General features: G+C 48.4%; 2 protein-coding genes across 2 annotated transcripts; one reads left to right on the plus strand and one right to left on the minus strand.

Moving 5' to 3' along the window:
• Window positions 1–358: 358 nt before the first annotated feature.
• On the plus strand, window positions 359–7355 carry Fam57b (family with sequence similarity 57 member B). Its single transcript, XM_028775167.1, has 5 exons — window positions 359–1259; window positions 2071–2154; window positions 4544–4778; window positions 5933–6028; window positions 6348–7355. The coding sequence occupies exons 1-5, from the start codon at window positions 1135–1137 to the stop codon at window positions 6633–6635; spliced, it is 828 nt and encodes a 275-aa protein (XP_028631000.1). The 5' UTR covers window positions 359–1134; the 3' UTR covers window positions 6636–7355.
• A 398-nt stretch (window positions 7356–7753) lies between these two features.
• On the minus strand, window positions 7754–8646 carry CUNH16orf92 (chromosome unknown C16orf92 homolog). Its single transcript, XM_028775114.1, has 4 exons — window positions 8562–8646; window positions 8029–8187; window positions 7867–7954; window positions 7754–7775 (listed from the first exon to the last, which is right to left on the minus strand). The coding sequence occupies exons 1-4, from the start codon at window positions 8629–8631 to the stop codon at window positions 7754–7756; spliced, it is 339 nt and encodes a 112-aa protein (XP_028630947.1). The 5' UTR covers window positions 8632–8646.
• Between the last annotated feature and the right edge of the window lie 12367 nt (window positions 8647–21013).

Here is a 21013-nt window from a genome sequence, read left to right on the forward strand (position 1 = left end):
GTTCCTATCTGCGCCTTCAGTGGGGGAAAGCAAGAAACACCATCTACTCAGGCTGCCTTCTTCAGGAAATCTTCTTAGTCAGAGTGAGCACCCCTGAGCTAAGATCCCTGCAGGCCACTGAGGGACACACATTTCTGTTTATAAGCATTAGCAGAAGGAAATGCCAGACATTTTTAAAGTGCTGACAGGAAAGGTGGCTCAGTACCCCCGCTAGGTGGAGGTGCCCAGGCTAAGAGAAGAGCTATCCCTTCCCTAAGCCCTTGTCCCCAGCAGCCCCCTGCGCTGCAGCTCCTGTCTCTTTAAGGGCCTCCCCCTCCCTCTTTCCCGGGCCCCCCCCCCCCCCATCTCTGTCGCAGCCGCTGCTGTGGCTCAGAGCTGCATGGGAGACAACGCTGCTGCAGGTCCGGTTTCTTGGTGTCTGGTCGGTGCCATCATCTCCCTCCCCCTCTCCCGCCCTCCCCAAGCTGGTGGCTTCCCCTCCCCCTCCCCCTCTTCACAGAGGGGGCAGGGGGCTGGGCACCAACTCTATAATGCCATGTGCAGTGTCTGCACAGGGCAGCAGGGCTGTGGCCGCAGCAGCAGGAGGTGGCGGTAGCCTGTGGTGGCGGGAGAGTGGGGTTGACTGGTGACCGCTTGCCCAGCTGCTCCTCCGCTGGGCTCCGGTCCTTTCCTCCCTCCCTTTTTCCAGGGCTGGCACCACCGTCCCCCACCCCGCCTCCTTGGGCCCTCCCAGCCTCTCCACGTAAGCCCCCCCCACCTGCCGCGGTTCTCCCTCCCCTCCCCCACTGCATCTTCCTCCTCCTGTCCCCTCTCCGTCTTGGTCCTGTCATCGAGTCCTCCCTTGGTAGTCTCTCTTCCCACCCTCTCTCACCGGCGCTCTCCCCCACCCCTACTCTGCCTAGCCAGTCCTTTCTTTCTGTGTCCCCAATCTCATTGATGTCCCTTTCTCCCTTGCCCTGAACTGGCCCGCTTGTCCCATCCTGTCCCCGCCCTGGCCCCTTTGTGCCTCCCCCTCCCCCTTCCTCTCTCTCTCTCTGGCTTGGCAGTCCCTTCTCCACCTCCAACTCCCTCCCTCAGTTTGGCCTTCCTGTCCTTTCTGGACCCTCTGGTCTCCCCGCCTGGGTCCAAGTCACCATGCTTACCCCAATGGTGGCTGGGGGGGTGGTGTTCCCCGGACTCTTCCTCCTATCCAAGAACACGCTCCAGAGGCTGCCCCAGCTGCGCTGGGGGGAGGCCGACGCAGTCATTGTCTCCGCCAGGTAAATGGCATGCCTTCCCTGAGTTCAGCCCCTCTCTCTCCAACAGGCTCCGTGGGGAAGGGACCCCAGCACATCCCTGGGCTCAGTAGTGGTGGGTAGGTTTACATCCAAGCTTCCTTCCCTCCTTGGACCTCATTGGAACCCAGCCATCTGGTCTACTATATAGCTTGATCTTGCTTCCCTTAGCACCCTCCTATCCTCCCTCTAAAGCAGGGCAGCATGTGACTAAACAGTCCCACAAGAAACCCAGGAGCAAGCTGAGGGGCAAGACTGTCTTTCAGGGCTAGTGTTTGGGGGGTCAAGGCACAGAAAAGTAGACAGTGAAACTTGTATATCCTTAGAATAGGGGCACCAGGAAGAGGACCATGGTAATGATCAGGGAAAGAGTGGGAAAGTGGCAGGGGGTGGAGGGAGCTTGGGGTCACTGTGGGGCCAGTGACTGTAGGTATGAGCTGCATGCTGGCTGGGTGACCAAGGGGTGCAGGAGCAACTGAGGATTCCCTTAGCCCTCATAGGTCCCTTCCCTCCCTCCCCAGGGAGAGATGTCACTGTAAGCCATTCCCAGCACTGGCTTACCTCAGTATGGCCTCCTCAGTGTCCTGGGAGGAAGAAGATTCCACTGCCACAAACTAGGAATAAAGAAGGCTGGGAGAGGCGGGAACTAAGCGGGGCTTGGCTGGAAGTGATGGCGGGGAAGCCTGGCTTAGGAGGCGGCTGCTGAGGAGACGGGATCCAAAACACACAGGCTCTAGTAGCCGGAGGAGAAATGGAGGCACACACCTTATTCTCACTCTTTCCTCTGTCTTCCTAGGCTGGTGTCCTCTGTCCAAGCCATCATGGCCTCCACAGCTGGCTACATAGTCTCCACATCCTGCAAGCACGTCATAGATGACCAGTAAGTGCCTCACGACCGTCCCCAGCCGTGTGTATGTGGGACCTAGCATCTCCCAGATCTGTGGTCCCTGAACTCGGGATCAAGAAAGTTCATGTGATTGCTGCAACTCAATACCAATGATAAATTTATCCTGCCCTGTCTTAAAGGTCAGAAGCAAGGAAGCAGGGGTAGTGATCAAAGGAAATCCTCAAAGCAGTTCCTGCTTGGCTTCCTGGCTCTTGTCATAGGTTTTGAACATCGGTCATGCCTTCTCCAACTCTTATATCTTTCATACTCTGTTTCTGACCAGTTCCTTTCTGAGTGCCTCCTCAGCTTGCCAGGCTCACTTCTCTACTCCTTCTGGAATCCATGAGTAGCCTCAGCTTGAGTCCAGGGCGAAGAGAAAGGGATGACACAGTAAGGCCATTGAGGGTCAGGCCGTGGCCGTGAAGAGGCCAAAATTTGGCACTGGCAGTTACTGCAGTATTTGGTGCTGCCAAAAAGGCCCAGGCCTGAGCGCTGGGCGGGAGGAGGGTGAAGGGGGACACGGGCCCTGTCCGTGGTGCTGATCTGTCCATTTTCGCTTGCCATAGGCTGCTGCAAGTTTGCTGTGTGGCCAGGATGCCCTTCCTTGACTCGTAGCTTCTGGCTCTAATGTCCTTCTGTGGTGTCCTTTGAGCCTCAGGGGACATTATCTGGGTGACCCTGGTCTCCATCTGCCTTCTGGTGTCTGTCTCTTCTTTTCCTACGGGAGAGTGTTCTCTCCTCCGAGGACCTATGGAGAGGTCACATTCCTCCCCAGAGCAGCTTCTGCAGGGAGGAACTGAGTGTGTCAAGTGCCTAGAACAGCTCCTGGATCCATAGTGCTGAGGCTAACCTCTTAGGATCCTTTTCCATAATGTGACTTCCCCTTGCTCCACCCAACCCCTTCCCCAGCTAAAGGGTCCCAGAGAAGCCTGGTGCTGGGCACTTCCTTCTGACCTATGCTTAGCTGGAGGTCACCTTTTGGCTCTTGTATTCCCAACCTTAAGTCCACTCTTGGCCTTGTTCCACCTTTAATCCTTAGGTAGGTGGAAGGATCAGGGTTAATCTGGGGGCAACAGCTGTCCTTCCTTCTGAGCACCTAATTGCTGAGAGAGCAGGAACAGAATCTAACGCCTCACCTGTCAACCAGGGCCCGAGCCCGTTCTAGCTCTTCCACATCCCAGAGTCCTGTGGCTTCCACCCCTCAGCACATCCCTAGGCAGCTCTGAGCCTTCTCTGAGCACGGTGGGGTCCTGTCCGTGTTTCTGCTGTCTTTACCCTGCTTCTCCCCTGCCACCTGACTCTGACTCCTGGCCACATCTCCCTACAATGCTGTAATATGGGTCCCTTCGAAGGAGGGCTGCTCCCCCTCCCAGGTCAGCCTGCTGGGGTAAGGGGTAAGCCGCTGCCTTTGTTCTCACACACTCCTCATCTGTACCTCAGTGCTCCCCACTCTCTCACCAGCACTCGCTTGGTGTACGGTGGCTAGCTGGGTAGCCTTTTGCTCTGCTCCTTCTGGGCCTTTCTGTCTCCCACCCCCACCTCAGGCCTGACTGAGGATTCCTGGACTTGAGAAAGCTTCTGTGCTGACTCAAGAGAAAAAAAAAAGCGCAGAGTTGCGTATCTGTGTGCTTCCCGTATTTGTTTACTCCAAAGTCTATAGAACTTTCTCTGTTCTTGGCATCTTTGCTCGGCATTTTCTCTGTACTGCTGGCCATACCTGAGCTAACAATAGACTTGCCACCTTGGAGCAAAGGCAGGCTGCAGCGACTGCTCCTCTGGTGCCCTGGGGACTGGCTCCAACTCTCCAACCTTCTTGAGACAGCGGGGCTGATGGCAAGGACTCCTGTGGTTATTCCTTGGCCACATTATTTAACCTCTCCGTAGTACAAGGTTCTGTGAGAGGTGAAGGAGCTGGTGCTGTGTAAATATGTAAGTGCCAGCATAGCGGCTGGCATGTGAGAACCGTCACGTCAGCTGGTGTTGGGCCGCAGGGTCTCTACAGCAGTTAGACCTTAGACCTTTCTCACTGGTTCCTAACTGGGGATGTCTTTGTGTCTTGTCTCAGCTCATTTCTGTCATTGCCCACGATCTGCAGTGTTCTGGTCTCCTCTCCCCATGATACTACAGAGGAAAAGTGTGGATAAAGGAGAGGGACAGAGACACAGTGAGAAAGACAGAGACACCGGGGGTTGTGAGGTCGGCCTGGGAGAATGTCTGGCCTTGGATGGTTTCTCGTATCCCTGCCCTCAGTTCCAGCATCTGTAACTCAAACCTCAAGAGTTATTATGAGAGCCTTTACGGACTTGACTCCCTCCCATTGAGCATCCTGTCCTAGGGGTTGCTGAGACCCTGTCCACCCCTCTCCTCTCTCCCCTCCCCGCAGGCACTGGCTGTCCTCGGCCTACACACAGTTTGCAGTTCCCTACTTCATCTATGACATCTATGCCATGTTCCTCTGCCATTGGCACAAGCACCAGGTTAAAGGGCATGGAGGGGAAGATGGGATGCCCAGAGCCCTGGGCAGCACCTGGGCCGTGGTACGTGGCTACCTGCACAAGGAGTTCCTCATGGTGCTCCACCACGCGGCCATGGTGCTGGTGTGCTTCCCACTGTCCGTGGTGAGTCCTTCCTCCTGGAGTCAGGAGGCTCAGGGGTGCTCAGGGGTGGGGGGTGAGAAGCCATTCCTGCCCAGCATGCCAGCACAGTAGAGTGGGGGGGTCCCTGGTGACAGGACCTGGGGTGGGGCTTCTGGAGCAGAATTCCTCCCAGAGTCTTAAGAGGTACAAGTCAGCGTGGGTGCCTTAGAGCATTGGCTGCCTGTATATGAAACCCATCCTTCCTCTATTGTGTAAGGCATGCTTTCTTAATCTGCAGGGTTGTAGACTGGAGAAAAGAGTGTACTGAGTGTTTATAACCCAGGACTACGTGTCTGTCTGGGTAAGGATATAGTTCAGCAGACAGAGTGTTTCCCCAGCATGTGTGAAAGCCTGGGTTTAATTCCTAGCACTTTGTAAAGCCAGCACACTTATAATCTTAGCACTTGGAGTGTAAGCAAGAAGATATGAAGTTTAAAGTCATCTTTTGCTACATAGTGGATTTGAAGCCAGTCTGGGGGACATGAGACTCTGGTCCAAAGGAGGAAAAAAAAAAAACAAACCAAACCAAACCAAAAAAAACTCACCTTAAATCTCAGCATTCAGGAGGCAGAAGCAGGTGAATCTCTGAGTTCGAGGCTAGGTTGGTCTACAGAGTGAGTTCCAAGACAGCCAGGGCTATACGGAGTGGAGAAAAAGGGATATGGGGGGGGGGAGCGGGGGAATAGGGCTGGGGAGATGGCTCAGTTAGTACAGTGATTGCTATGCAGACACAAGAACCAGAGTCTTCTTCAAAAGCTAGTGTGTGCTTAATCTCAGGTCTTGGGCAGTGAAAACAGAAGGGTCCCTGGGGCTTGGTGGCCAGCCAGGGTGGCCAGATGAGTGAGCTCCAGGCTTAGTGAAAGTTGCTTCCTCAAAAAAGTAAAATTGAGAGCAATTGAGGAAATTGACTTCTGGCCTTCATATTCATGTACACACACAAGCGCGCATATGCGTGCACACGTGAACAGAGATGGGACTTCTGGCCTTCACATGCATGTATACACATAAGCACGCACACACGCGCGTGCGTGCACAGATGAACAGAGAGATGGGGGCACAGCGAGAGATCACAAAGTATCTCTGAGGGGAGAGATACAGGAAGGCACAGCTCCTCAGGCTTTTGCCTTTTCCCCTAGGTGTGGCGACAAGGCAAGGGAGATTTCTTTCTAGGCTGCATGTTGATGGCCGAGGTCAGCACACCTTTCGTCTGCCTGGGCAAGATCCTCATCCAGGTGAGAGTGAATCTGTGGGGTGGACACCGGCTGGGGACTTTTGGGGCATTCCTTAAAGCCCTTGCAGCCTTTCAGCGTGGTGGTGTGTGCCTACTACACTAGCACTGGGGAGGTCGAGGGCAGGAAGATCATGAGCTTGAGACTAGCCTGAGCTACATAGTGAAACTCTTGTCTCAAAAACGCAAGAATAAAGAGTAAGAACATTGGCCAGGGGCAGGGGCGGCTGTGGGAGGAGCCTAGGCCGGGTGGAGGGGAGGCAGCTGTGGGAAGAGAACCCCGCCTACCTCTCCCTGCCCTACCGCGCCGCTCTTGTCCACAGTACAAGCAGCAGCACACGTTGCTGCACAAGGTGAATGGAGCCCTGATGCTACTCAGCTTCCTGTGCTGCCGGGTGCTGCTCTTCCCCTACCTGTACTGGGCCTATGGGCGCCACGCTGGCCTGCCCCTGCTCTCAGTGCCCATGGCCATCCCGGTCCACGTCAACCTGGGCGCCGCGCTACTCCTCGCACCCCAGCTCTACTGGTTCTTCCTCATTTGCCGCGGGGCCTGCCGCCTCTTCCGACCCCGAGGTTCCCCACCACCCTCTCCTTGTCAGACCCAGGACTGAGGCTAGGCCCTGGAAATCCCCCCTCCCCAGCCCCTGTGGAGACAGTGCTTTGGGGCTAATAGGTGTGTGCGTTGGGTGGGGGGGAGGAGTGAGAGCCAGGAGTCCCTTGCCTTGACAGCCCCAAGACAGATGGACTCAGAATAAGGAGGAGCTATATACCCTCGGGAGCTGAGGTCAGATTGGCAGGCAGGAAGAGAGGGGACCAGGATGAAGAGCCTCTTCTTGCCTCTGTGCTAACAAAATGAAAGGGAACGGGAGGAGACTGGGCTCACTGGGACCAAGGAGTCAAGGGACATGTCCCCCGCTGCCAAGGACATCCTAGCCTTGCTGCTGCAATTCCCTCTCTGCTCCCCATCACCGGGGAGAGAGAAGACACCCTAACTCACCCCATGTGGGCCCTGAAAGGGCAGGTAACCCCCACAGCTCCTTCCTGTGGAGAGCAGTCTGAGGGACCTTATTTATTTATTCACCCATATCAAACTAATTTGTTGGGGTGAGGGGAGGGAGGCAGTTGCTCCCCCTACAACCTTTCCAGCGCTGAGCAGCCCTGGGGGCAGGCGCCAGGCCAGTTCCCTTCTGTCAGGGGCACATTTAGCCCTCGGCCCCGGCTTGTCCCTGGTGCTACAGGCCAATCGCGGCTTCCTCCAGTCTGGGGGCCACAGACCCCGGGAGGTGCTTTTACAGCCCGCTAATAAAGATGATCTTCCTGAACGCCAGCAAGACCCTTTGGTCCAGTTTTTGGGGGATGGGAAGGGAGGAGAAAAGGGGATGGATGACTATCTAGCCATTGAGTAGTAAGAGAGGAAGGGGGAAAGGGTGTGTGTGTGCACGTGTGTGTACGTGTCCATGTGTGTGTGTGTGTGTGTGTGTGTGTGTGTGCAAGCATGTGTGTGTGTGTGTGTGTCCACCAAGAGGATCATTGGGCAGCCAGGGAGGAATGGATGTGTGAATGGTCACTTTGAAGTTGGGGAGGAAGGAGGAAGTGGGGGTTAGGTGGCCACATAGAGAGAGGGCTACTGCAGTGAGGGAGGAAGGAGGCACCACCTTTATTTCTCAACAGAAGGCTGGGTAGGTGTGTGTGTCTCACACTGGGTCCAGGACTACTGCAGCTCGGCTCCTTAGGCCCCTTTCTGGAAGCTCCTGAGGAGTGTGAAGATCAAATGAGAAGGGGCACATAGGAGATTCGGGTCCTCTGGAAGGGGTAGGGTGAGGACATGGAAACACAACTCACACATGCATGCAGAACTGGAAAAGCAGGAGGAAGAAGGCCACCACCAGTGTCCCCACCAGGATGTTCTGGAAGATCCCAGGGCTGGAACCTGCCAGACAGCCAACAACAGCTTCCTTCCAGACCCTGCCAGAAGGGAGGCCCCTCGATCAAGCTGGTTCATACCTGTCTTAACGAATGTTATAGGCTTCTCTCCAATAAACTGGGCCACAGCAAGAAGGCTAGCTTGGTCTGAGTCTGGATAATCAAAGAAATCAGGCCTGTCTACAAAGAGCTGAGAGCTGGCTCCTGGTACCGAGGCCCGGGTTCCATCTCTTCTGGGTGCTAAGAACCAAAGCAGAGTCCATGATAAGAGCCCAGGGGCCATCGTGCCCACCAACAAGGCCAGACAAACCCAGTGCTCTGCTTGTTTTGTTCCCAGAGTTGGCCGAGCTCCCATTAGAAGCCTCCCTACCCTGTCTGAGATGGGGGGAAAGGTCTGGGCTGTAGAGCATCGCTCTGTGACAAGACAAAGTAAAATGAGATGGAGGGGAGGAAGGAGAAGGAAAAGGGAGAAAAGAAATAAAGGAAGGGAAAGGAAGAAGGGAGGAGAGGAGAGTAAGGCCCAGGGCTGGGCCAGCCTTCTCCTACTCACAACCCAGCCTACTCCCGTTCTCAAGCCTCCGTTATTCCTACTATCCCTGAGCCCAGCTTCCCACCTGTTTCTATGGTCCCCAGCTCAGCCATCCACATCCACACCCACACGGTCACCCACTGCCACAGCTTCATAACCCCTCACTACTAGGAATGCGTGGGATTCTATGATGTCACAGCCCAGAGCCATTCCGCTAGCCTGATTATGGAGTGCTTCCAGCTCCTGATGCAGAAGAGCCCACTGAGCCTCAGCCTCAAGAACGACATTGACAATAGCAGTAACAGTGGTAGGGGGTCTTGGGGTGTAGCCCAGGGGTCCAGCTTTAGCTCAGTGTGCACACGGTTCTATCACAGAACCACAGTCAGTCAGTCATTTGGTCAGTGGTATCCCAGGATTTAGCCGGGACTAGGAGATGACGCGTTTGTACAGCAGCTATATTGGGGAGGTGAAGAGGGCTACACATCTCCAGTTGTCCTTTGGGTCAACCTCAACTTGTTTACTGAGTACTTATTAAAATGCCAAGAAAGTTACACAGATTGGTTCATGTAATTTGGAGAAGCTCTAAGAGGGAGGCCCGAACCAATGCGCAGGAGGACGAGGAACGCTGACACTACGCTTCCTAAGGCTGTGCATTTTTCTATGTGGGGCTTCCCTTTGCTTTCTGAACCCCAGGTTTATGGGTTTGCACCAATCATCTCCAGGCTTGATCTTAGCGCTCAGTAGAGATGGAAGCGCACGGTGAGAAACAAGAAAAATAGCTAACATTTCCACCAGGTGGCAGCAGTGTTGGTCCGACGGTGCCACCATCTCTTCTACAGGTTACAGGCAGGCAGGCATGCTCCTCTCCTGGGACTGGCTATCACTGGGAGGCGGGAAGGAGGGGATGCGGCGGGGGCGGGGGTTGTCACTAGAGGAACTCTCCCGGCTCATTCCAAGGCTAGTCTCTAAGCCATTCCAAGAGCCTAGTCTACTCGCCTCACCGTGACTCAGTTTCTCTTTTGGTGGCATTAGTGGCATGTGAACCGCACCGTTCCCCATTCCACCCCTATTTCTTTTCTGTAATTCCCTCAGTCCTCCCCGTGTCACTTCCCAATTGCGACCTGCACTCCAGAGGCCCCTCCTCGAATTGGAAGAGGTAGCTTGTCTCTGATTGGCAGTTAGGCCTGTCTATCACAAATGAATTCCAGCCCACCCGGGCCAAGGACACTTCAAGGGTCTCCTTGATTCTGCCGGTGCTTGTTTTACAGTCTCCTGGCTACTCTGTTACTCCACTTGCCCCGAAGGTGGCTCCATTAAAGAATCCTCTCTCGGGCCACGAGATCACAGAGACCTGCCTCTGTCTCCCAAATGATGCTGGGATTAAAGGAGTGTGCGCTTACACTAGGATCAGCTTTTCCCTCTTCCTCCTCCTCCTCCTCCTCCTCCTCCTCCTCCTCCTCCTCCTCCTCCTCCTCTTCCTCCTCCTCCTCCTCTTTAATCACAGCTATTGAGAATTCAAGAGTGCCACAGCTATGCCCAGAGACATTTCCACAACATTCCATCCCTTCTGATCTTTTTCTTTCTTTCTCTCTCTAACTTTCATGCTCTTACACATTACAACCTGACCTGTTTCACTTCCCTTCACTCCTCCCAGTCCCTGCCACCATGTCTCATCTCCCCCAGATCAACTCCAACTGTATCCCAGAAAGGAACGAAAGAACAAAAGAAAGAAAGAAAGAAAGAAAGAAAGAAAGAAAGAAAGAAAGAAAGAGAGAAAGAGAGAAAGGAAGAAAGGAAGGAAGAAAAAGAAAGAGCAGATTTCCCAGGGATATCTGCCAAACACAGCCTAACAAGATACAATAAGCCTCATATCAAGGCTGGATGAAGCAACCCAGTAGAAGAAAAAGGGTCTTAAGTGTAGGCAAAAGAGTCAGACAGCTGTCACAGTGTTGAGAGGACCACAAGAACATCAAATTACACAACCATAACATATATGCAGAGGACCTAGTGCAGACCTATGCAGGCTCCCTGACTGTCGTCTCAGTCTCTGTGAGTGCCTATGAGCCCTGCTTAGTTGACTCTGTGGGCTGTGTTCTTGTGGTGTCCTTGACCCCCCCCCCCCGCCTTCTACTTCCTCCCCCTTTTCTGTGAGGTTCCCCTGGCTCTCCTAGTGTTTGGCTGTGGGTCTCTGCATCTGCTCCCATCAGCTGCTGGATGATGTCTCTCTGATGACAGTTGGGCTAGGCTCCAGTCTATGAATACAGCAGAATACCATTAGGAATCATTGCATTGACTTTCTCCCCCAGTGTTTGGTTCTATCCTGAGTCTCTGGGCTGTCCTGTCCCTGGTTCCTAGACATCCACATAGTGCTAGGCATGGGCTTCCTCTTGTAACATAGGCCATAAATTGGACCCGTTATGGGTTGGCCTCTCCCACAAGTTCTGCACCACCATCACCCTAGCATATCTTCCAGGCAGGACAGACTGTAGGTTGAAGGTTTTGTGACTGGGTTGGTGCCTTGCCTGGTTATAGAACACGGTCAGTTTGGACTCCATGTCCCCCATTACTAGGAGACTTCACTAGGGTCACTCTCGTAGATTCCAGGGAGTTTCCATTGTACTGGGTTTCTATCCCAACCTGAAATGTCCCCCCATTCCAGTCATCTCTGTCAGTGCTATCTCCCCTCGTCCCCTCCCTCCCCGTGCCTGATCACTCCTGTTCCCATCCCTACCTGCTCCCACAAAAATACCTGTTTCCTTTTCCCAGGGAGATACTTGCACCCCCTTAATCCCTTTTTGAAACTTAGCCTCTCTTGGGTCTGTGAACTGTAGCATGATTGCCCTTTACTTAACAGCTAATGTCCACTTATACATAACTTTGTCTTCCTGGGTCTGGGTTAACTCAGCTTTTCTTTTCTAAGCAAAAACATCTCGAGAGGTAGGCCAGGGTGATACACGCCTTGTAATCCCATTGCTGTGGAGACTAGCAGGAGGGACACAAAACAAGAGCCCATCTGAAACACACAAGTATGAGAGGCTCTGCTTCATCCAAAACCAGGCATCAGCTACCCACTGGGTAGTCAGCACCCACACCTGGGTACCTTTACCTTCAAGACTCTGCTTTGAGAAGCTCATATACTCAGATATGAGCTTCCGAACTATATTAAAATAGTTTTACCAACCCCCAACTCTGCTTAAGAGAGACAAACAAGAAGCCAAAGTGGAAAGTCCTGAGGAAATACACCTGCAGCCTCTACAAATGTGTCTCCACAAATAGGTACATCTGAAGTGGAAATGTCTTGTTCTTTGGAAAGTTAGTTATACTAAATGATACTCAGCTGGGGCACACAGGTGAAAGGATGTCTTGCTAAAGCAGACACATAAAAGACTGTTTTCCTGAAGCAGACACAGGTGAAAGGATGTTTGGCTATAGCAGACACTTGAAAGGACGCTTGATGAAGGAGTATAAATATGACCCCACAGCCAGTGGGAGATGGGTACTGAACTATGGTTTGGTTTGCTCCGCCTCACTACTCTTCGCTAAAGACAGGCTTGTATTGGTTCGCCTTACATAGTGTTGAGCTCAACTTGTGATAATGCACCATTGAAACACCAAAGAACTGCTCAGGAGGTTCCTCTGGTAACTTGACACTTCTGTGGTCTCACCTCCAGCAGGTTGGCAAACTTGGTGGTTTTTTCAGGATTGAACTACAGCTGATTGGTGTCTGCTTGCTGAAAAGATTGGACTGTAGCTGCTGGTTCATGTGTACTGTTTGCCTGCCTAGAGGACTGGTCTGCAGCTGCTGAGTAGTATTTGGTGTTTGCTACAGGGCTGAACTGCTGACAAAGAAGATTGAGCTCGCCCCCAAAGAACTTTTGCTGAACAGGTCCACTTCCCCCATATCCTAATCACTTTTCTCCTCCACTACCTCTGCTGGGTGGTGGGCTAGAGGAGAGGTTGAACCCTTATTAAAAGTAGGTTGCAAAAAAATTTGTGCCTACAGGTGTGTCGCTCAACAGGGCTTAGACATAATGACTAACTCTGCCTCTAATGTGGCAGAGGAAACTACAAATTATGAGGGGTTAGCAATGTTACTTTAGGAAATTGGCAAAACGGCAGCTACTGCTGTGGAGTGGTCTCCTATTGTGTTCCTAGAGGTGGTCTTCTGGGTTTACTTTGTAGTGTTCACATATACTATCATGAAAAAGTTGGGGGGAGGGGTAGCTGAAAACTCAGAAGGTTCACTCAATTCTCTTCTGTTAGAAAAGATTGCAGAGTCGGCTATGCGCATGTAGAGTTTGCAACTAGAAGTTAAAATTCTTGAAAAGCCGAAAGAGTCGGGGAGAGCAACAGAGTTCAGCCTTAGTGAGTGCGATCAGGAGAGAGGAGAGGCTGGAAGGTAAAGTGCCGTCCCACCCTGCTCCACACACTTTCAGTACCAGGCGCCCAAAGGCCTCAGTGAGACAAGGGGCCGTGAAGAGCAGGAGGCGGCACAGGTACAACCCAGTGCACCACCAGAGAGGATTTGCTTGGGTCTAAACAGGCATCTTCAGCCTTCCCAGCCTTTTGTGCAGCATATGCCAGCTAATGATGGTATTCCTGCCTATAAGGAATTGATCTGGCACCTGATAGGCTAGATTTAAAGCATTTTAAAGAATCTATTGTTTCATATGGCTTACATTCTTCCTTTGTCAAAGAAATGCTAAATAGCTGGGCTACATAGCATAGGAGGATCCCTCAAGATTGGAAGGGATTGGTGTCGGCTGTTCTAGAAGCTGGTCAACAGTTACAGTGGTTGTCGTGGTACAGGCATGAAGCCACAGCAAGGGGGGTAAATGTTACTAAAGATCAGCTGCTTGGTGAAGGGCAGTATGTGGTGGACTTACAAGAACAAGTCAGATCTGATGATGGTGATATTGAACAATGTCACGTTGCCATTTTAAGAACTTGGGATTTTGTTCAGGAACCTGGGGGAAAAATCTATCTCCTTTGCTAAAATAATACAGAATTCTGGAGAAGCTTTTATAGAATTTTTACGAGTTCAGCTGTGAATAGAGCCATATCAGACCCTGAAACCAGACAGTCATTGATAGAAATAGTGGCCTTTGCAAATGCAAACACCAAATGTCTGAGAGCAATCAGACCACTGAAAGCTTGTGGCACCCTAATAGATGAATGACTGGTATGGGTTCTCAGAAGTATAATGCAAGCATCATAGGACAAATTGTGTCTAGAAATATCAGAAATCAAAATGCTCGATGTTTTAATTGTGGTCAGTTTGGTCATTTCCAAAGATATTGTAAGGCAGAGTTCAAAATAACAGGTACATTGATTCTAGAGACCTACTGTAATCATAGAGGAGAACAAGCAGGCGTTGGTTACTAACAGCCACAAAGGCTTCAAGGCTGTTGCAGCCGCTGTGGAAAGGGCAAACTTGGTCAAAGGGTTGTCAGTCTAAGAGAGACATACCGGGTAACCTCTTGCCATCAGGGAATGAACTGAGGGGCCTGTTGGTTTGAGGTCCCACAGCAAACAACAGGCGCCATTTTCCTTTAGTCAGTCAGAAGGTATCAAGCAGGCAAAAAAAAAAAAAAAAAAGAAAGATATTTTTGATCATATACATGCTACAGAAGGAAGTGCCACAGATCTGGCCACAGATATCCCCAAAAGTTGAATGTTATAAGTTATCCACTAATGTGTATGGTTCCTTACCTTCAGGGACAGTGAGAATAATCTTGGGAAGAAGTGGATTCACTTCTCCAGGATTTATTGTCTATCCAGGTGTATTAGATGGGGATAGTAAGAAGAAATAAAAATCATGGCAAAAAAGGAGATGCAAATTGAAGCAAAGGATAGAATTGCTCACTTGTTATTTCCTTGTATCAAGGGCAATAACACCCCTGTTGAACAAACGGGGTACTTTTGGGAACACTGAGAAACGTGTGTTCTGGCAAACAGTGGTCAATGATCAGAAAGCCAATGGTACAAATGAATGATGTGGACATAGAAGGGTTGTTAGATACAGGAACTGAAGTAAGTATACTTTCCCAAAGTCTTGGGATCTAGATTGTCTATAGTGTCCAGTGGATTGCCTGTGTGGCACCAGGAGGAGAAACAGGGAAGCAGAGACCTTATGTGGCTGATATACCCATAAACTTATGGGGAAGAAATCCTTACAACAATGGGGTACTCAAATTAATATTCCTGCAATTCCAGGGACAGCAAATGAGGAATTAGGGTGCTATGGTAGATGCTCCTGGGGAACATATTGATACAGGTGATAAAGAACAATCACAAGTTGTGCCAGCAGTCAAAAAACCGGACATCACAGGGATTAAATTTCCAAATTTTTTATAAAAAGGGCCACTGCTGACATACCAACACGTTGCCCCTAAAATGGTTATTAAACCAATCTTTGTGGCAAGAAAAATGGCCTATAACAAAAGAAAAATTGCAAGTACTTGAACAACTGGTACAAGAACAGCTGGAGGCTCAAGATATAGAAGAGTCTACCAGTGCATGGAATTCCCCTGTGTTTTTTGTTTTTTTTTTTTTTTTTTAAAAAAAAAAAAAAGAGCCAGGCGGTGGTGGTGCGTGCCTTTAATCCCAGCACTTGGGAGGCAGAGGCAGGTGGATTTCTGAGTTCGAGGCCAGCCTGGTCTACCAAGTGAGTTCCAGGACAGCCAGGGCTACACAGAGAAACCCTGTCTCGAAAAAAACCAAAAAAAAAAAAAAAAAAAAAAAGATAAATGGAGGATAACAGATTTAAGAGTAATTAACAAGGTAATTCAGCCAATGAGTCCTTTACAAGCTGGACTTCCTTTACCATCTTTGTTACAAAATCATGGCCTATAATAATATAATTTACTTGAAAGATTGCTTTTTCTCAATACCCTTACATGAGAAAGAGAAAGATTTGCTTTCTCAGTACCTGCTTTGAGTAATAGTCATCCACTAAAGAGATACCACTGGAAAGTACTTCCACAGGGAATGTTAAATAGTCCAATTTTGTCAGTATTTTGTGCAACAACCATTAGAAATTATCTGTAAGCAATTCCCTCAATCTATAGTGTATAATTATATGGATGACATTCTGTTGGGTGATTCTAATAAAGACGTTTTAGAGAATGTTTATGGTAACACAAAACTGTTTACCATGCTGAAGGTTACAGATTGCTCCAGAAAGAAATACAAAGAGAAAGAGATTCATTTAGTTATCTGGGTTATAAAATCTACCTACAAACAATTCGACCACAAAAGGTACAGATCCATAGGGACCAATTGTGTATACTTAACAATTTTCAAAAATTTGAGAGATATTAACTGGCTAAGGCCTATAATTTGATTAAGTAGTTAAATAATTTGTTTTCAAATAGTACAAGGAGATTCCAATTTAAACAGTCCAAGATGTCTAACCAATGAAGCAGACAAAGAATTTACGCTTGTAGAACTAAGACTGCAAGAGTCATACGTGGATAGAATTGATCCTAAACTTGATTGTATTCTGGTCGTTTTACCCTCAACTCATTCTCCTACTGGGCTTATTATGCAAAGGGAAGATAGTATAATGGAATGGATTTTCTTCGTTCATAAACTAAAAAATTGGAGACATATAGAAAAAATTTCTGAATTATCAAAGGTAAAATAAGATTATATCAGTGTCAGGAACAGATCTGGCTGAAATTGTAGCACCTCTTACAAATGCTGAAATTATGTTATTGTGGGTGATGAGGGTTGGCAGAAAGTTTGTAGTAACTACCCGGGTGAAATTAACAACAAATATCCAAAAAGCAAATGTATACAATTTATTAAAAGAACTAATTGGATTCTTCTATGTATTGTAAGGGATCACAAATTCCGGAGGCAGCAACATTTTATACTGATACAAACAAGATGGGGATGGTAGGTTGTCAGATAAAATCAGCAAGGTGCTCAAAAGTCCACATACATTGGTTCAATAGAATGCTACCCTTATGGTACTATTAGATTATCTTGAGCATCTTAACGTAATTACTGATTTCCTCATCTGCATAAAGAGTCGTTTTGCATATAGAGACTGTTGAACTTGTACCTGATAACACCAAATTAACTTTGCTTATACAATTGCAACAGGCCGTCAGAAGTAGAAATTATCCACACATATTGGGTCTCACACAGACTTGCCAGGTCCATTAGCTCAAGGAAATGATGAAATTGACAAATTACTAATAGGGAATATGTTAGAAGCCTTGAAATTTCATGAGAAACATCATGTTAATGGGAAAGGTTTATTTTGAGCTTTTTTTTTTTTTAAAGATTTACTTATTTATTTTATGCATATGAGTATACCACCATTGCTCTCTTCAGACACACCAGAAGAGGGCACCAGACCTTGTTACAGATGGTTGTGAGCCACCATGTGGTTGCTGGGAATTGAACTTGGGACCTCTGGAAAAGCAGTCAGTGCTCTTAACCACTGAGCCATCTCTCCAGCCCAATGGGAAAGGTTTAAAGAAAAAAAATTTCCATCACTTGGCAACAAGCCAAAGAAATAATGATGATAATAATAACAAAGTCCTATGTGTTTTTTATATAATTAAATTCTGTTACCTGCTGGTAGTAACCCTAGGGGTACTAAAAAAAAATGACATCTGGCAGATGGATGTTCTATATTTTGCAGAATTTCGAAAACAAAACAATATCCATCATACCATTGACAGGAATTCAGGGTTTCAATGGGTTTTAAGTTCTGAAAAGGCTGATTGTGTGATTACACACTTATTAGAAATAATAGCAATTATGGTGATACCTGCACAAATTAAAACTGATAATGCTCCTGAAGTTGTATCCAATAAGATGCAACAATTCTTTGCATATTGCAATATAAAACATGTTACTGTTATACCACATAATCTCACAGGACAACCAGTTATAGAAAGAGCCAATCGTAAAAGATGTTATTAAATAAAAAGGAAAAGTAAAAACCCCAGGACAGACTAAGTAATGCTTTGTTAACTCTCAATTTTCTTAATGTTGTTGACAAGGGAACAACATCAACTGGGAGACGCTGGGTTATTGAAAAACCTGAGGAACTAGGCCAAGCAATATACTGTAAGGATGTGCTGACATTAGAGTGGAAACCTGCAATAGTTTTAAGATGGGGACGTGGTTATGCTTATGTATCTACAGGGAATGAAAATATAGTTACCAACAAAACTTATAAAGATTAGGTCAGACCAGGGAAAACCTCTTGTCATCTGAAACAGTGTCCTCACAGAGCAAATAGTCCAGGCGATTCAGACTGTCTCAGTTACTTATTTCTCCTAAACATGCATGTAAATCAACTTTACAAGGGCTAGTCCTCAAGGTCGTTCACACAGACTGGAAAAACAGATTTGGCAACAAATGCTACAGCTACCTTTTTTTTTTTTTTCCCAAACAAACCATTTTTTTCCTTGGGGCCCATACAGGAATTTTTCATCCCAATTCAGCAGGGAGCAATTTCACGAAGATCGTCCCCCTAGTCCCTTAAGGTGGGGTAGATAGGTTTGGTCATTTGATGTGTTATACTTGTTATCATCTAGGATGGAAAGTTTTTATTGGTTATGATTAAGAGATTGATAAAAATTTAAAGTTGTTTTGTTTGAATCATTGTATATTAGAAATTTAAGGTCTTTTGTTTCATTGTATATTAATAGAAATTTAAGTTTTTGTTTGAATTATAGTATACTAATAGAAATATTGTATATTGATAGAAATTTTAGGTTGTTTTTTAGATTACTTGGCTGTATTGTACATACACCATTTATTGAAATCTGATGGTTCTTACAAGTATTTCCATAGTGTGTAGATTGCTAATGACAGAGAAAAGGACGATTCTTAAACAAAAAGGGACTTTGAAGTGGAAACTTCTAGTTCTTTGGAAAGTTAGTTATGCCAAATGATGTTTGCTGGGGCACACAGGTAAAAGATGTCTAAAGCAGACACATAAAAGACTGTTTTCCTGAAGCAGACACAGGTGAAAGGATGTATGGCTATAGCAGACACTTGAAAGGACGCTTGATGAAGGAGTATGAATATGACCCCACAGACAGTGGGAGATGGGTACTGAACTATGGTTTGGTTTGCTCCGCCTCACTACTCTTCGCTAAAGACAGGCTTGTATTGGTTCGCCTTACATAGTGTTGAGCTCAACTTGTGAAAATGCACCTTTGAGAGAAACTCATCAAAGAACTGCTCAGGAGGTTCCTACAGAAGCTTGCTGCTTTTGCAGCCTTGCCTCAGGCAGGTTGGCAAGCTTGGTAGTTTCTTCAGGATTGAACTACAGCTGCCTGGTGTCTGCTTGCTGAAAGGATTGGAATGTAGCTGCTGGTTCGTGCCTGGTATCTGCCTGCCTAGAGGACTGGTCTGCAGCTGCTGAGTTGTATTTGGTGTTTGCTATGGGACTGAACCGCTGCCCAAGAAGATCAAGCTTGCCCCCAAAGAACTATTGCAATACAGGTCCACTTCCCCCATCTCCTAATAACTTTTCTCTTCTACTACTATCTGATGGGTGGTGGGCAAGAGGAGAGGCTGAACCCTTATTACAAGTAGTTGAAGACGGGCAGTGGTGGCGCACACCTTTAATCCCAGTACTTGGGAGGCAGAGGCAGGCGGATTTCTGAGTTGGAGGCCAGCCTGGTCTACAGAGTGAGTTCCAGGACAGCCAGGGCTACACAGAGAAACCCTGTCTCAAAAAACCAAGAAAAAAAAAAAGTAGTTGAAAATGTGGTGCCTACATACACCCCACTATAGAAGTAATTTTAGGGAGTGAGCCCATGTAGCTCCCGAATAAAAGACACACAAACCTGGTATTTTTATTAACACACTGTAAGCCTAAACTAGGCAGGTTCTGAGTTGTTCTAGCCTGCACTCCAGCTGTGGGCCCCATGTTGTTTGCCCACTGAGTCTTGCTATATTTGCTCTGCTCCGTGTGTGTCTTCAGGGCAATTTTCTCTCAGTCACATGCTCATGGTCCATCCTGCCTCATGGCAACCTCTCTCTTCCCCCCCAACCTTTTCCCTTCTCCTCCTGGTCCCTAGCTGAGACTTCCCTACTCAAACTCAAGTCCTGCCTTCCTCTTTCTCCTGCCCAGTCACAGGCTCTAGCCTTTTATTACCCAATCAGAGATTATTGGGAAGCATTCTTTACTATGGCACATTGGTCAATACGATGCCCATGTCCAGACTTCAACCTGATTTGGGGGCACAGCACTCAACATTTTGAATATACAACACACAAGACGAGCCCCAACACTTCACCCACATTTACACAGAAAAATAATAGAAGTCGCCCCTATTCTACCAGCCAGCCAGAATGCAGCAGATGAGACCCTTTCTCCTCAAGCAGACCTCTGGACTGCCTCTGACCATCAGTAACTGTACAGAGCTCCTGCCTGCCATGTGATGCCCTGGCTTCTTAAGGTTTAGAACATGTTTTGGGGGGTGTGGGTACGGCAGTGGGAGGCAGAGTATTTGCAGCAGAAATGTGAGTTTAAACCCTCAGAACCACTGGGCATGGTGAGGCACACCACGGGATAAAATCCCAGCAGAGGCAGGAAAATCTGAGTTCCAGGACAGCCAGAGCTACATATTGATACCCCCATCTCAAAAAAAAAAATCCCCAAAACCCCACCCAAAGTGCACATGTGTAGACCTAGCTTCTGTAGTTGGAGATGAGAGAACTTGTCTCCAGGCAGAAGGTGAGGAGGATATACAGGCTGTCTTGTGACTTCCACATAGATGCCATGGCATATACAAACAGGCATGAAGGAAGAGAGGGAGAGAAGGAAAAGGAAGGAAGGATGGTTAGATACATGATTTCTGCCTTCTGAAACCATGAGAAAAGCTCACAGATGCATATTGGTTTGGAAGAGAGGGACAACTGTCAGTGTCTGCACTCTCAGCCCTTTCTGACGGGGCTTTGTCCCCTCCTCTCTCCTCACTCGAGCCGCTTGGCTGAAGGCCACCAGTGGTGCTTACTCCCTTCTCTATTTGGTCTCTCTGCAGGGTGCCCCGTCCCTCACAGCATCACAGACTCACCCTCACTGGTTTCCAGGGCTCCTCTTGGCCTCTTCATATATATTCCCTCTCCCTAGGTGATCTCATCCATTCTCACGGCTTTAAATACCATCTATATGCTGGTGACTCACAAACGTATATTTCTAGCCCAGACCTCTCCTCAGAGCTCCAGACTCCCATGCCCAACTTCCTGCTTGATGCCTCCAAGTCCAAAAACAGGAAGCCTACAGGAAGGTCTCAATTCTCTTACTCCAAGCCTGCTCCTCTCTCTTCAACAAATGCTTCTGCCGTCTTTCCAGGTGTTTACTGGGAACCTGAGGATCCTCTTAGATCTTCTTACCTGACAAGCCCCCAAGTGAAGATCTGCTGGTGTAATTTCCAGCAGAAAGCTCACATCTGTCTAGATGTGGTACACAACTGCAATCCAAACACAAGAGGCTGAGAATCATGAATCCAGATCAGCTTGGGATGTAGATCCAGATCCTGTTCCAAATCAATC

This window comes from Grammomys surdaster, unplaced genomic scaffold (assembly GCF_004785775.1).
Source record: "Grammomys surdaster isolate TR1022 unplaced genomic scaffold, NIH_TR_1.0 253, whole genome shotgun sequence".
NCBI classification, from domain to species: Eukaryota; Metazoa; Chordata; class Mammalia; order Rodentia; family Muridae; genus Grammomys; species Grammomys surdaster.

Coding starts and splice junctions, on each gene's coding strand:
- Fam57b (XM_028775167.1), top strand. CDS start 1,135: ATGCTTACCCCAATGGTGGCTGGGGGGGTGGTGTTCCCCGGACTCTTC. Junction 1,260..2,070: donor GCAGTCATTGTCTCCGCCAG/GTAAATGGCATG, acceptor CTGTCTTCCTAG/GCTGGTGTCCTCTGTCCAAG. Junction 6,029..6,347: donor TGGGCAAGATCCTCATCCAG/GTGAGAGTGAAT, acceptor TCTTGTCCACAG/TACAAGCAGCAGCACACGTT.
- CUNH16orf92 (XM_028775114.1), bottom strand. CDS start 8,631: ATGAAGCTGTGGCAGTGGGTGACCGTGTGGGTGTGGATGTGGATGGCT. Junction 8,188..8,561: donor GCTGGGGACCATAGAAACAG/GTGGGAAGCTGG, acceptor TTTGGTTCTTAG/CACCCAGAAGAGATGGAACC. Junction 7,776..7,866: donor TTCCAGTTCTGCATGCATGT/GTGAGTTGTGTT, acceptor CACACTCCTCAG/GAGCTTCCAGAAAGGGGCCT.